The sequence below is a fragment of the Carettochelys insculpta genome, chromosome 1, assembly GCF_033958435.1.
Source record: "Carettochelys insculpta isolate YL-2023 chromosome 1, ASM3395843v1, whole genome shotgun sequence".
Taxonomy (NCBI): Eukaryota; Metazoa; Chordata; order Testudines; family Carettochelyidae; genus Carettochelys; species Carettochelys insculpta.
In genome coordinates this window covers 260,623,220-260,636,226 of record NC_134137.1, presented here as the reverse complement: position 1 = coordinate 260,636,226, position 13,007 = coordinate 260,623,220, and the positions used below count along the sequence as shown (strand labels likewise).

Genomic DNA, 13,007 nt, shown 5'->3' with positions numbered 1-13,007 from the left:
CAATGGGATTTTTCTTGCTCACGTTTTCCACATGACCTGTTATCAAGTATGACAGCTTGTCATGTGCAATCAGCATCGTGTTAGTCCCATGAGAACAGATCTTCTACAAAAGCTTCTGTCTTCCTTCCAAGCAGGGCAGGGTGAGGCATATGTTAGAACAGGAGGCTCTCTATATATGTATGTACTTGTTAGGCTTGATTGTGAAAGGGTGCAGCAGCCACTTCAAGAGGGAATACTGAGGGAATTGTTGAAACGTTAGTGTGCAGGCACTTGTTACGCAAAATGAGAGAGAGCTCATCTCTGGAATTTATGGCTTGTGTGAGAGAGAGAACATTTGAAAGGCATTTGGGTCGCTAAATAAAATAATTTGAGAAGAGGTAATAGTTTCACGGTTGTAGGACTGAGAAAAATGAAATGGGACTGGCCATCTGCTGCCCTTCCCATCAGGCACTGTAAACATTTTCAGTCAACGCATGCATTCAATAGTGTCAGTGTGCTTCATGCAGAAAGCTACAACTGGAGAATAGCATGTATATAAAAATTTGAAGTTTGTACCCATGCTCAACTAAATTGATTTAGGTAAACACTTTCAACTTACTTTTCAGATGCAGATGACACTGCAAGCAATGTTAATGACTATTGCTAGGCTTTTTTAAAAAATCCAAACTGTGAAGCTTGGGAAACAATGATCATGAATAGAATCACCATGGAGGGGACAAAATGAAACCTTGAGGGACAGAGTGGAACCTCAGAAGGAGGGCTAAAAGTGGTAAGGAGGGGTAAGAGAACCAGGAGAACATAATCATAGAAGCCCAGTTGTGGAGAAAAGTTACTGACACTGAAGGCTGTACAGATCAGAACAAGTGAAGACTGGTAAACAAGAGTTGGCCTGGAAGAGTTTGCTTATTGGCTACAGCTGCACTAGTGAGTTTTGTCAACAAACGCTGGCACTTCCACTGACAAACTTCTACTTCTCCCAGATAAGGAAGAACACCTTTTTGTCAACAGGTTGTGTCAACAGAAAAGCTATTTGGGCACTCTGGGGGGCCTTCTCTTGACAGACAGGGCATCCTGGTCAACAGGGCAGACAGGGACATCCTGGTCTGCTGTGCTTTTGGGTGCCTGTTTTGTGAGAGAGCAGCCAGGCGGTCCACCTGCTCTTTCAACAGAGCGGAGCGCTCTTCTGATTGTCTTTTGTGTGTGGCTGCACTCTGACAGAAGTTTGTCAGGAAGTCTGTTCAGACAGCAACTTCTGTTGACAGATTGCTGTAGTGTAACTGTAGCCATTGAGACGAGAACACTTTTTTCTATTAATGGATGTAAACTAGACTGGAGCATGTATTTGGAAAACTGGAGGCGAAGAATTAGAAAATGCAGGAGTAGACCATTGCCTTAGTGCATTCAGGGAAAATATGACAGTAGGTAGATGAAACAGATCTTTATGGGAAGATAAAGGCATGCGTGAAAGACTCTGGGAAAGGAGGCAGAGTAAAGGTGTTGAAAATAGTGGAAAGGGAAGGGAAAAAGCTGGCTAGGTGTTAAGCATTTGATGTGGCATGTTCTTCCTAAGTACCTGATCTTTGTGGCTTGTACCTTTCCCAAAGAGCAGCTGCTTAAGTAGAATTGTCTTGGTTTCACCCCAGATGTGAACTCTTTGCAGAGTTAAAATCTGACTAGTTTCTCAAAGTCTTTAATATTCAGTGTGTTTTCACCTGTTTGGAAATACAGTAGTTTGAGACTTTTCTGGCCATAAGTCAAACACCTGGAATATTATACCATTCTGAATGAAAACAAGTATTGATGTGTCTGAGATAATTTGGTTTAGTTGTTAGAGTATCTAGAACGAGACATTAGAAGCTTTTCATTTTACTGCCTGTTGTGACCTATAGATCTTATATTGAACAGGGGATCATAAAGCCTGGAAGGTAATAGGCCTGCCTGGTAGAGTGTGGGATTCTTCTTTATCTATTCAGCTTCTTTATTTAGAGGAGATAGATTCCACTGGATACATTTTGTAACTTTTGTGGCTGGTCTGCTTTGCTGTGGTGTAGTTTGATACAGCTTTGAGGGACTATAGTTGTTTGAATATTGCTTATTTGCTTCCACTGAATTATGATTGTCGTCTTTGAAAACTACTCTTCAGTTCATTTTAGATTTGAGACAGTGTTCACAATTTCCTGTTTGTGGCCTTACTTTTAGTTGTTTACTAATTAATTTGTTAAACACCTTTTATGAATTCTTATTTAAGCCAAATAGACTCTTTCACATATGGTGAATGCTCACATGGATTATACGTTGATCATGTAATAAAGCTTCATTGTAATACACTCATCCCTCGTTTAACGAGTACTTTACTTACAGGTACTCACTAAAATGAGGGACACTCATACCCACTTTTGTTCACTAGACAGTGAACTTCCCCTGCTAATGTGAGCCAGCTGCGGGTTCCCTGGCTGGCGGGGCGGGTGAGACCAGCAGCCCTGCGGCTGGCTCCGCTCTAGATGCGGAGTTCCCGGTGGGGAGCAGGCAGACCCCAAGCCCTGCGGCTGGCGCCTTCTCCTCCTTTGCCTCAGACATGCAGCTGTCTTACAGCCCTGAAGCTGGGGGAAGAGAGGGAGAAGGCTTTTAGCCTGGTTCCCTCCCCTGCGCTGGCAGGAATTTGAAACTGACCAGCCATGAGCTGATCAGTTTCCTGGTCCCTCAAGCCATGGGAAGACTGGAACCATCCTGCCCCTAGTTCCCAGCTCCTGCCACTCTGGGAGCCAGGAAACTGACCAGCCCTGGTGGTTCCTGGCTCCACTCCCCTTGCAGAAAAATTTGGGTTATGCAGGGGTTGCAGGAACAACACCTGCATAACCCCAGGATTTATTGTATTAGTCCCACCAGCAGACCTCACCCTGGGCCAGGTTTTAACCCTTCTTCCCCCACAGTTCCAAACTACCCCTAGCTTTTAATCCTTCCCAATTATCCCCACCCCAAACCCAAGTTTCACTTACCTTTCAGAAGGAGTGCCACATGCTGCTGCTCTTTCTGGCCTGCAAAATTCCTTCCCTCCTGAATGAGCATCTCTCCCTAGTCCTCCGGCTCCTGCAACTTACAGTGTGGCAGGGGCAGCTCCCTGACCTGCTGCTCTGAAAGAGCAGGGCTCGGTTTACTGGGTAAGGACCCGAACCTTAAGGCACACGCTTTCATCTGCAGGCAGGGAGCCGGAGGCGGGGCTGTCAAATGCTGCCTAGACGTGTTTTAAAAATGGCTGCCCTGGGAAAAAAGGCAGTGTGGAGGAAAAAGCCCTGCTTGAGTATCTCATGAGGTCACGCTCTCATATGATGCTCTTCGGTGCATCGGCATGGGTCTTGTGTTCATGGTCTTAGTGCATCCCTTCGCTGCTCTTACAGTGATACATTTTATCTTGAATCACCATCTTTATTTTTTGACACATGGATCCAAAACGTATTGCAAGTGATCCCATAGTGGTAAACCAAAGGAAGCAGGAAGGCCATTAAGTGTAGCTCAGAAACTAGAAATTATAGAGCATATTGAAAAGGTGAACATAACGCAGATATCTGTGCAGCCGTGAACCTATCTTTTTCAACTGTGAGTGCAATTCTTTCTCAAAAAGATCAGCTGAAAGAAGTTCTAGTATGGAATCTGGCTTCTCCACACAGCGGTTCCCAACCTTTTCTAGATAGGGACCCATTTTGACAATTCAGGAAGACTTGGTGACCCAAGGCGATTCAAAAACAGGGCTGTCTGGGGAGGGAAGCAGTGCCATAACCAGCTAATTTTGTGCCTGAGGCAAGAATATAAAATTGTACCCCCTCATCTTTATATATTAATTATTCTGTAAAAAAAAGGGAAAATACATTAACAAAATAATAGCACTTCGTTTATTGTAGTTTATTTTATTATTATACTTTAATCTGAGTTGTAGTTGGGGAAGGACTCATCCTCAAACTGCTCCCCCCACCCCCCGGCTTAAACCCCACACCCAGAGGCTGGAGGGGCTGGTGGAGAGTCACAAACAAAAAAAAAAAGAAAGCTGAGAAATCAGCTACGTAGAAGAGAGGGGGCAAAAGGGGGAAGATAGCAGGCAGGGCAAGAATTACTGCCAGAGACTATTAAGTGGCTTGCCTGGGATCACTATGAATATTAAAGACATGGAAGCAGTAAGGCAGGGGTGTCCAACTCTTTTTTCCACTGGGGACTACATGGCAAGTTTTTAAATGTTCCAGGGGCTGAACACAAAATAGCCCGAGGCTGCCACCACCACTCCACCCTGGCCCCCAGCCTTAGACCCCCCTTTGCCCAGCAGACTCAAACTGCCCCCCTTAGACCCCTCTGCAGCTCCAAATGGCCCCCAGTCTTAACCCCCCCAAGCCCCAGCTGCCCCCAGCCATATACCCCTCCAACAGCCCCAAACCTCCCCCAGACTTTCCCCAGTCTTAGACCGCCCCCCCAGCCTTAGATTCCCCGCCCCACTGCAGCCCTAAATGGCCCAGCCTTAGATGCTCCTCCTGCTCCCACAACCTGTTCACAGGGCTGCTAGCAGGGCGACTCCCCCAGCCCTCCTGCTCCCAGCAGGTAACAGTTGTTAAATCCAGTGTTAATATTTCAGCACCGAGGCATAAGGTAATTGCTATCTCTAGTGATAGCTGCTGGTGATGGCATCTATCTTTATCGATAGATATCTGCCAGAGGCAACAGTGTTAAGAAACTGCAAGTGGCTTCTTTAACAGTCACATGCAGCTCAGAACTGTCCAGCTGGTGACCCTTACAAATCTAATGGGACCCATATTTGGATCCCAACCCACAGGTTGGGAATCCCTGCTCCACATATATACACCACATCCTATTTCTGGTGCCAAACTATTCAGATACATCAGAAAAGTACCTAAACTCAACTGGTTTATGTAAAGTTACAAGCACTTGGAACGAATCGGATACTTTTATGTGTATTTTAATGTGAATTTAGTGTCACTTTTATGCATTTTCGCCTACGAGCAGAAATTTGGGAACCAATTTTGCTTGTATAGCAAGGGATGAGTGTACATGCAAAAAGACATCAGACTCTGTTGCTGTGGGAAATTTAAGACTGTTTTGTGGAACTAAGTAAATGCTTAGCATTTTAAAATTTTTATTTCAGCTTCCATTATTTAACTCTTCTGGCACATAGTGTACCCTTTGATCAACTTCTGTGATTTGTTTCAGGGCCCCAGCAATCTTTAGTACCACAAGCTTTGGAGAAAGAACTTCTAGAGAAGCTTAAGACAGAAATTGAGGAGGAGCTAAAACACCTTGATGAAGAAATTTTGGAAGGTCTGTGCTTGTTTGGCAAATATCTGTCCGCTAGTACTGTGTTTATTTCAGTTGATGCTGATCTTGCCTTATGGTACAGTTCTTTTAAATATCTGTTTTATCTGTTGTAGGATGTTTGTGCATCTTTACCATCTCTGGTCAAAAGTGCACATAGCAAGGTCTGTGACTCTGCAGAACAGCACCTTGTCCTCCTAGGCAAGGACATATAAGGAAGCTGCCACTCCAGTTTTTTCCCAACTGTCTGCAGCTTGAGATGGAACAGTTGTGTAGAGCCCTGCAGGTAGCCACCTTATAGCTGTGGCTATCTGTACCTGCAGATGTGGATGCAGATACCTGCATCTCATTTTTGCAGACATGAATGCAGATACAAATTTTGTATCTAGAACCTTGCAAACTTCCAGACATCTGCTTTATGTCCCTGGGTATCTGTATCTGCGTATGTCAATGCAGATATCTGCAGCTCATTTTTGTGGATGCAGATATGGTTGCGGATACAAATTTTGTATCCATGCAGATCTGTACATTTGATTTCTGCTCTTTTCAGCATCTTTCTGCTGCTCATATTTTCTGGTTTATTTTATTTACGTAGCTATCTTTTACTTTTTCTTACTCTCTCAGAGCACAGTTTATGCTTGAGCAGTGACCCACTGTTTTCTCTTGCCCCTGAATTCCTTAACTTACCTTGCCTACCAGGTAATGCCACTGTTGCCCTTTCATGCAGAGTACTTTAGGGCTTTCCATGACTTGACTTAAAATGTCCACCTGATTCTCTTCAGATTCCTTTGGAGGATATCTTTGGGGAGTCTCAACATTCCCAAGAGGGCATTTTATGTATCACCCTCCAGAGTGAGATCTCTGTACTCACTGATGAGATCCTTTTATCACCAGCATGTACTCTGCAGCAGGCACCTGCCACTGTTCTGTCAACTTGCAAACAGGCAGGCAGAAAATTATATCTGGTTGAAGTAATGGAATATTTCTCCTATCCCACCTCTAATTGCCTGGAATAGAAGTAATTAATGAAAGAAACTGTTAAACATGATTCAGACAAGTCTCTTCCAAGGAGGAGTCTAAACTCCGAAACATTCTGGATAGGAAAAAGTAGTTTGTTGGCTGTTCTTTGATTTTTGGATCACAAATACCAGGTATGACTGTGGTAAACAACTGATCTAATGGTTAATTAAAGCTTCCGTGCTTGCCACTCTCAACATTGTTGACTCTGTTTCACGGTATTTGTGCAAAGAGCGTTCTGGCCTCCAGAGGGAGATGTGAAATATTGCTTCAAGAGCCCAGGGTCTTTAGTAGCAACGCAGATCCATGCTCCCCTCCACTCTTTTAAAGATCATAGGACAACATTGCAGTCACTGGATGTTGCAATTATTGCAGTGCCTGCAGTAAAGAGATCATCCTAGTATACCTGCAAAAGTTCTGTGGGGCCCCCTAGAAGGGAATCCAGAGCTGTCAGAAAAGTGGACAGTGGTCCTCCATGACTTCTCCTCGCACCTTCCTCTAAGCGATCATTTTGACAACTTTGTTGAGGGCCTCAAACAATGTCTTCCTCCAGATCTTCGGCCATCCAACATCCTTTTTGAGACTGTCTACCTCACTTCCTATCAGAGAGCTGTTACGTAGGGCAGCTATGTCTCCCTGTCCCAAATACAGGACAGGGAGATATGGGGTGGCTTTTCCTGGCTGCACCAAGACCTGTGGAGACAACACTTCCTGCCTGGAGCCCTGGGGAAGTGGCAGCTGCAGGTGCTCTCCGCCTTCACCCCCAGCCCCCAAGGGCCTTAAATACAGGACAGTTCGTCCCTTTTAAACTGTAAATTGGGATGCCTTTTTGGCATCCCAATACAGGACCGTCCCACTAAATACAGGATGGTTGGTCACCCTATTGTTACCCCAGACAGTTGAGCTGTTTCCTCATGAATTTGTCGTTAAAAGGTTCTATTCCCAATATATCCTACTTCCGAAGAGTGGGTGTTTGGAAGCCAATGTTAGATATTAGAAACCTGAACACCTATGTTCTGTTGCAGCACGCCAAGATGGTGATCCCTGGATTCAGAGGACTGGTTGGTTGCCCCGAGTCTCCAATATGTTAACTTTCATGTGGCTGTTCATCCCTTCCAGAAGTGCTTTCAGCATTTTGCCAAGGGCTGGGAACATTATCAATAGCATGCCCTCTTCTTTGGGCTGTCCACAGCCCCAAGGGTGTTTCTGAATGACCCAACATCAGTAGCAATCCACTTGCATCATCGTGGCTTTCATGGTCTTTAGGTATTTAAATAAATAGTTCCTTTAAAGGACTGCTCTGCCTGGGAAGCTGAGTTAGCAATGACCAAGGTCCAGACCTCTGCATCGATTTAAAAAAAGTCCATGTTGACGCTGTTTCTGCAAACAGACTTCATAGTGGCCATGCTAGACTTCCTAATTGCCAAGGCTTACTTGCTCAGGGACGGATTCTCCATGATATCCATCCTTATCTCTGCTCTACAGCACAGCTCACAAACAACTCCCATCAAGACATGACTACAACTCCTGGGCCATATATTGGCCACCATATCTGCTTAACGCTGTATGTGAGACTGCCCCTCAGATGTCTTCAGGTGTGTCTAAAGACTAAGTATGCTCCAAACAGAAACAGTCTTTGCAAATGTATCAGGATGCTTAACGGGGTACTGAATTCTATCCTAGTGGAAAGGTTGTCTGAAGGTCTGCATGGAAACACCATGCACATGTTTGTCACCTTCAGAAATCCTCAGAACAGATATTTCTTCTTCAAGTGGTCCCCGTGGGTGCTCCACAGTAGGTGTCGGGCTTGCCCGGCACCGCAGATCGGAATTCTTCTAGCAGTTTCCGCTGGATCGCGTATGCGCCAATGCGCGCCCTCGGTCTTGGGCGCGATCCGGTCCCCGCCAGTTCCTTCTCAACTGCCAACAGCTGCAGACGGAATCCGCTTCGGCTGTAAAGCCTGAGACAGATAAGATAGTTGTTTTACTTGTTAGCTCGTTGTTTTTACTATTATACAAAAAAAAAAAAAAAGGGGGGGGGGGAAGCATACAAAATAGTAGAGAGAAGAGGAACGGAGGGGAGAGGAGCGGGCAAAGAAGGCTGTTTAAGCCGTCCACTACCCTGAAGGCCGGGAATGTTCTTTGGGTTGTAGAATGCACTGATTAGCGTCTAAGTACCCTATTAACAGTAAAAACTCACCGCAATGGCTTCCTCGGGGTTTAAGAAGTGTGAGTCATGCCGCGAGGCTATGCCGGCCTCTGATGGGCATAGTGAGTGCATTCGTTGCCTGGGGGAGTCCCATGTTACCCAGAAGTGTTCGCACTGCTCTAAGCTTGCAGCCAGGGCCAGGAAGGACAGAGAGATGAGGCTCAAAATGATCTTGTTTGATAAGGCCCTCCAGCCTGAGCCTCCGGAGAAGCCTCACACAGAAGGGCCCTCTGGGTCACATAAAAGGAAGGTGGCGTCTTTAACCCCCTCTGTGCAAAAGAAGAAACAACTCTCCCCGGCTTGATCCTTGTCGGTGGTTCCAGCGAGCAGGAGGAGCGGAACGCAGAGCCCTCAGCTGCGGGCTGATGAAAGCAGCAGCGTGGTTGCGCACGTGGCCGGGGCCGGACCTCCGACTATGCAGCAGTCGGCACGGAGGGCACCGTGAGCACCAGCGCGGCAAGCACCAGAATCGGCGGCGCCGCCTCACGCGGCACCAGCTATCACGGCGCTGACGGCACAGGGGCACCCAGCACAGGGCCCAGCGGTGCCAGAGGAAGCTACCCGCGCGGCACCGCTTATGACGGTACCGAGCGCGGCGCCGACAGTGGGGCCGAGATCCCCGGCACGGGAGGGGGTGGCGCCCACCCTGCAGGGGCGGGGGAAAGCTAGAGCCAAAACCCGGCACCTCAGTCCATCTCCAGACAGGGCTGTGATGCCCTTATCACCCAGCCACCCCCCCGCCCCCCCCGAGATACACACGCTGCGTCGCTGGGCGGCAACTCCACCGGCTTATTTCAGACCTCCCTCTCTGTTCCTCCAACCACCTTCGCCTTGGCTCAGGCCACTTTCACCCTTTTTGGGCATGGATCCCTATGAGTACTATCACAAACCAGCTTCACCATTATCAGTGTCGTCACGGAGATCCCGCTCTCCCAGACATCATGGGTACACTCTCCGATTGTGGTCCAGGTCTACATCACCGGGCCCTTGTCCATGTTGTTATGGCCGTCCTCATCATACTGAACACCGACATCGGACGTCTAGATCCAGGGGCAGATCCCTTCCCACTCCTCGCCAATACTCCCATGTACACTCTCGCTCTGGGAGAGGAACACAGCTGTCCCAGGGAGAATTAGGTCCAGAGTCCTGAGACTTTCCTTCACAGCCCACGAAGGAGCAAGCATACTAGTGAACTCGGGAGCCAGAGGACTTGGGGGAGGTTTATCCCAGCGGTTCCTCCTCATCCTCCCCAGATGAGGCAATTGTCTCCAGGGATGTCTCCCCTCCGGATGACCTTAAACAATTCCAAGAGCTGTTCAAAAGAGTAACATACACGCAGGACATTCAAATAGCAGAGGTACAGGAGAAGCATCATAAACTGCTGAAAAATTTGAGACCCCCGGCTTCATGTAAAATTGCTATCCCCCTGGACGAAGCCATTATGGAGTCAGCCACTCACATATGGCAGACTCCGGCCTCTATTCCGCCTATGAATAAAAGGGCAGATAAGAAATACTTCGTCCCAGCCAAGGGCGTGGAATTCCTGTTTAGCCACCCACAGCCCAATTCTTTGGTGGTCGAATCGTCCCAGCAGAGGTCGAAGATGCCTCAGTACAAATCGGGAGGGGTCAGATAAAGATGCTAAGAAATTAGAGCTGTTCGGCAGGAAGGCCGACTCCTCCTCTACCTTATTATTGAGAATGGCAAACTACATGGCACATTTATCAAACCATAACTTTGACAATTACTCTAGACTCACCTCTCTCATGGATTCTCTCCCGGAGGACAAGAAGCCAGTGTTAAAGGCAATCATCCAGGAGGGCTACGCGGCCTCGCGAACGGGAGTTCAGATTGCCCTGGACATGGCGGACACACCAGCACGCTCAACAGCCGCAGCAGTGGTAATGCATAGGGAATCCTGGCTCCAGACGTCTGGTATCCCCAGAGATCTACAGGCGAAGATCATGGATCTTCCCTTCGACAAGCAAAAGCTGTTCGCAGAATCAACCGACTTGGTCCTCCACTCTAGTAAAGATTCGAGGGCCACACTTAAGACCTTGGGTATCTACACTCCTCCATACAAGAAAAAGAAATTCTATCCTCAGCAAAGGCGCTATGCTTACCAACCACAATGCGCACAATATCAGCGAGGCTATAACCAAGGGCACCATCAACAGCAGCAACAGTACAGAGTCCCCAGGCGACGTTCTCAACAAAGTCGCACAACCTTGGGCAAGCCCAGAGGCAGCAAGTTTGACGGGTATGTCAAGGACTGCACTATCAACACCATCACTCAATGTCACTCTCACCTCATGTTCCATCATCGCCTCAAACTGTTCCACTCCCAATGGCAAAAGATCACAACAGACAAATGGGTGCTGGAAATTATAGCCACGGGTTACACGATCCCCTTCCAGTCACTACCACCGACGAAACCTCCCACCTGGCCTCTTCTCAGGGGCCCTTCTCACAAGGCAAGGCTGAAGCAGGAGGTAGATAGATCACCTCACGTTCATAGGGGCGGTGGAAAGAGTGCCGGAACAATTCCAAGGGAAAGGTTTTTACTCATGCTACTTCCTATCAGAGAAGAAAACAGGAGGCTGGAGGCAGATTTTGGACCTACGGGGCCTCAACCGATACTTGCGCAAGCAGCGCTTCCGGGTGATTACAGTTGCCTCCATACTTACGGCACTGGATGATGGAGACTGGTTTGCAGCCCTCGACTTACAAGACACTTACTTTCATATAACAATCCACCTGGCACACAGACGCTTCCTCCGCTTCACGGTCGGCAGGGAACATTTCCAGTACAGGGTTCTTCCGTTCGGCCTATCCTCGGCACCCAGAGTCTTTACCAAAACCCTGGCAGTGGTATCAGCTTACCTGCACAGGCAGGGCGTGTTTATTTTTCTATATGTGGACGACTGCCTACTGAAAGGGGCCTCAAAGGCAGAGGTCCCACACATGATACGCGTCACCACGAACACATTTACTTGGCTGGGCCTAGTTATCAACCTCGCAAAGTCAAAGACCGAACCCACGCAAGATATAGAGTTCATAGGGGCGCGCGTAAACTCTCTATCGCATCAAGAATATACCTGCCCGACACCCGCTTCCGTACCATCAACTCCTTGGTGCAAGTCATGATGTACAGCCCCGCGGTGCCGATCCTAACATGCCTGCAACTGTTGGGGCACATGGCGGCCACCACGTGTGTGGTACAGAATGCCAGGTTACACATGCAAAGCCTGCAGCATTGGCTGGCGAGTGTTTACAGACTGGCAGCCCATACTGTCCACAGGGTAGTATCTCCCACGATGGAGGTACGGAAGTCGCTAGAGTGGTGGGCAGATCCCAAGAACCTGGTAGTGGGAGTGCCCTTCCACCAACCACAAATTTCCATTTTTCTTAGAACCAACGCCTCCCATATAGGGTGGGGAGCACACATTGGCAGCAAGGTGACGCAAAGGCTATGGTCCCCCGCGGAACAGACGCTGCACATAAACGTACTGGAGCTCAGAGCAGTGTTCAATGCATGCAGACATTTTCGGAAATACCTGCACGGCAAAGTAGTCAGGATCAATACCGACAATACCTCCACCATGTTCTACATCAATTGACAAGGAGGGGCACGGTCCCGTGCGCTATGCGCAGAAGCAGTCGGATTGTGGAATTGGTGCATTGCCAACAACATAACGTTGAAAGCCTCGTACTTGCCGAGTGTCCACAACGTGAAGGTAGATCAACTGAGCAGGCGCTTTGCGCTCATGCACGAATGGCAGATCCGCTCCGACCTGCTACGATGCGTATTTCGCACCTGGGGGTTTCCCCAAGTCGATTTTGTTTGCCACCCAGCGCAACAAGAAGTGCCCTCAGTACTGCTCCAGAGCAGGAATAGGGCGGGGGTCCCTGGGGGACGCCTTCATGATCTCATGGAAGGGCCCTCTATTCTACGAGTTTCCCCCCACAACACTTATCCACAAGGTTCTGCAGAAAGCCAGAAGGGAGAGAGCTCGCATGATACCCATAGTTCCACCTTGGGACCGACAACAATGGTTTCCCCTGCTTTTGCGCATGTTGGATCGTCCACCACTCCCCCTACCGGTAGCGCCAGACTTACTCACGCAGGCTCAGGGGGTCCATAGTGCACCCGCACCCCCAGGGACTCCTCCTACAAGCATGGTTAATCCATGGCTCAGCGCATTAGAGAGCACGTGTACGGAGGGAGTAAGACAAGTCTTAGAGTGTAGCCGAAGGACCTCCACCAGGAGGACTTACGAACAGAAATGGACACGCTTTACCTCCTGGTGCTCTGCCAAACAGTTAGCTGCTCTTGACGTTCCTATAACTGTAATTCTAGAATACCTGCTGGACCTCAAACGAGACGGGCTCTCTCTGTCCTCACTAAAGGTCCACCTCGCAGCTATATCAGCTTTTTGGCACAAAGAGGAAGGGCCCACCGTATTCACCCA

At 48.2% G+C, this 13,007-nt stretch overlaps 1 protein-coding gene across 3 annotated transcripts in view; it reads left to right on the top strand.

Moving 5' to 3' along the window:
• BCL2L13 (BCL2 like 13) overlaps positions 1–13,007 on the top strand; it is an 84,907-nt gene that overhangs the window by 18,937 nt on the left and 52,963 nt on the right. For all 3 annotated transcript variants that reach the window (XM_075005667.1, XM_075005676.1, XM_075005685.1), the window contains exon 3: positions 5,209–5,316. In XM_075005667.1, the coding sequence (XP_074861768.1) occupies positions 5,209–5,316 (108 nt within the window). The remainder of the gene's footprint in view (positions 1–5,208; positions 5,317–13,007) is intronic.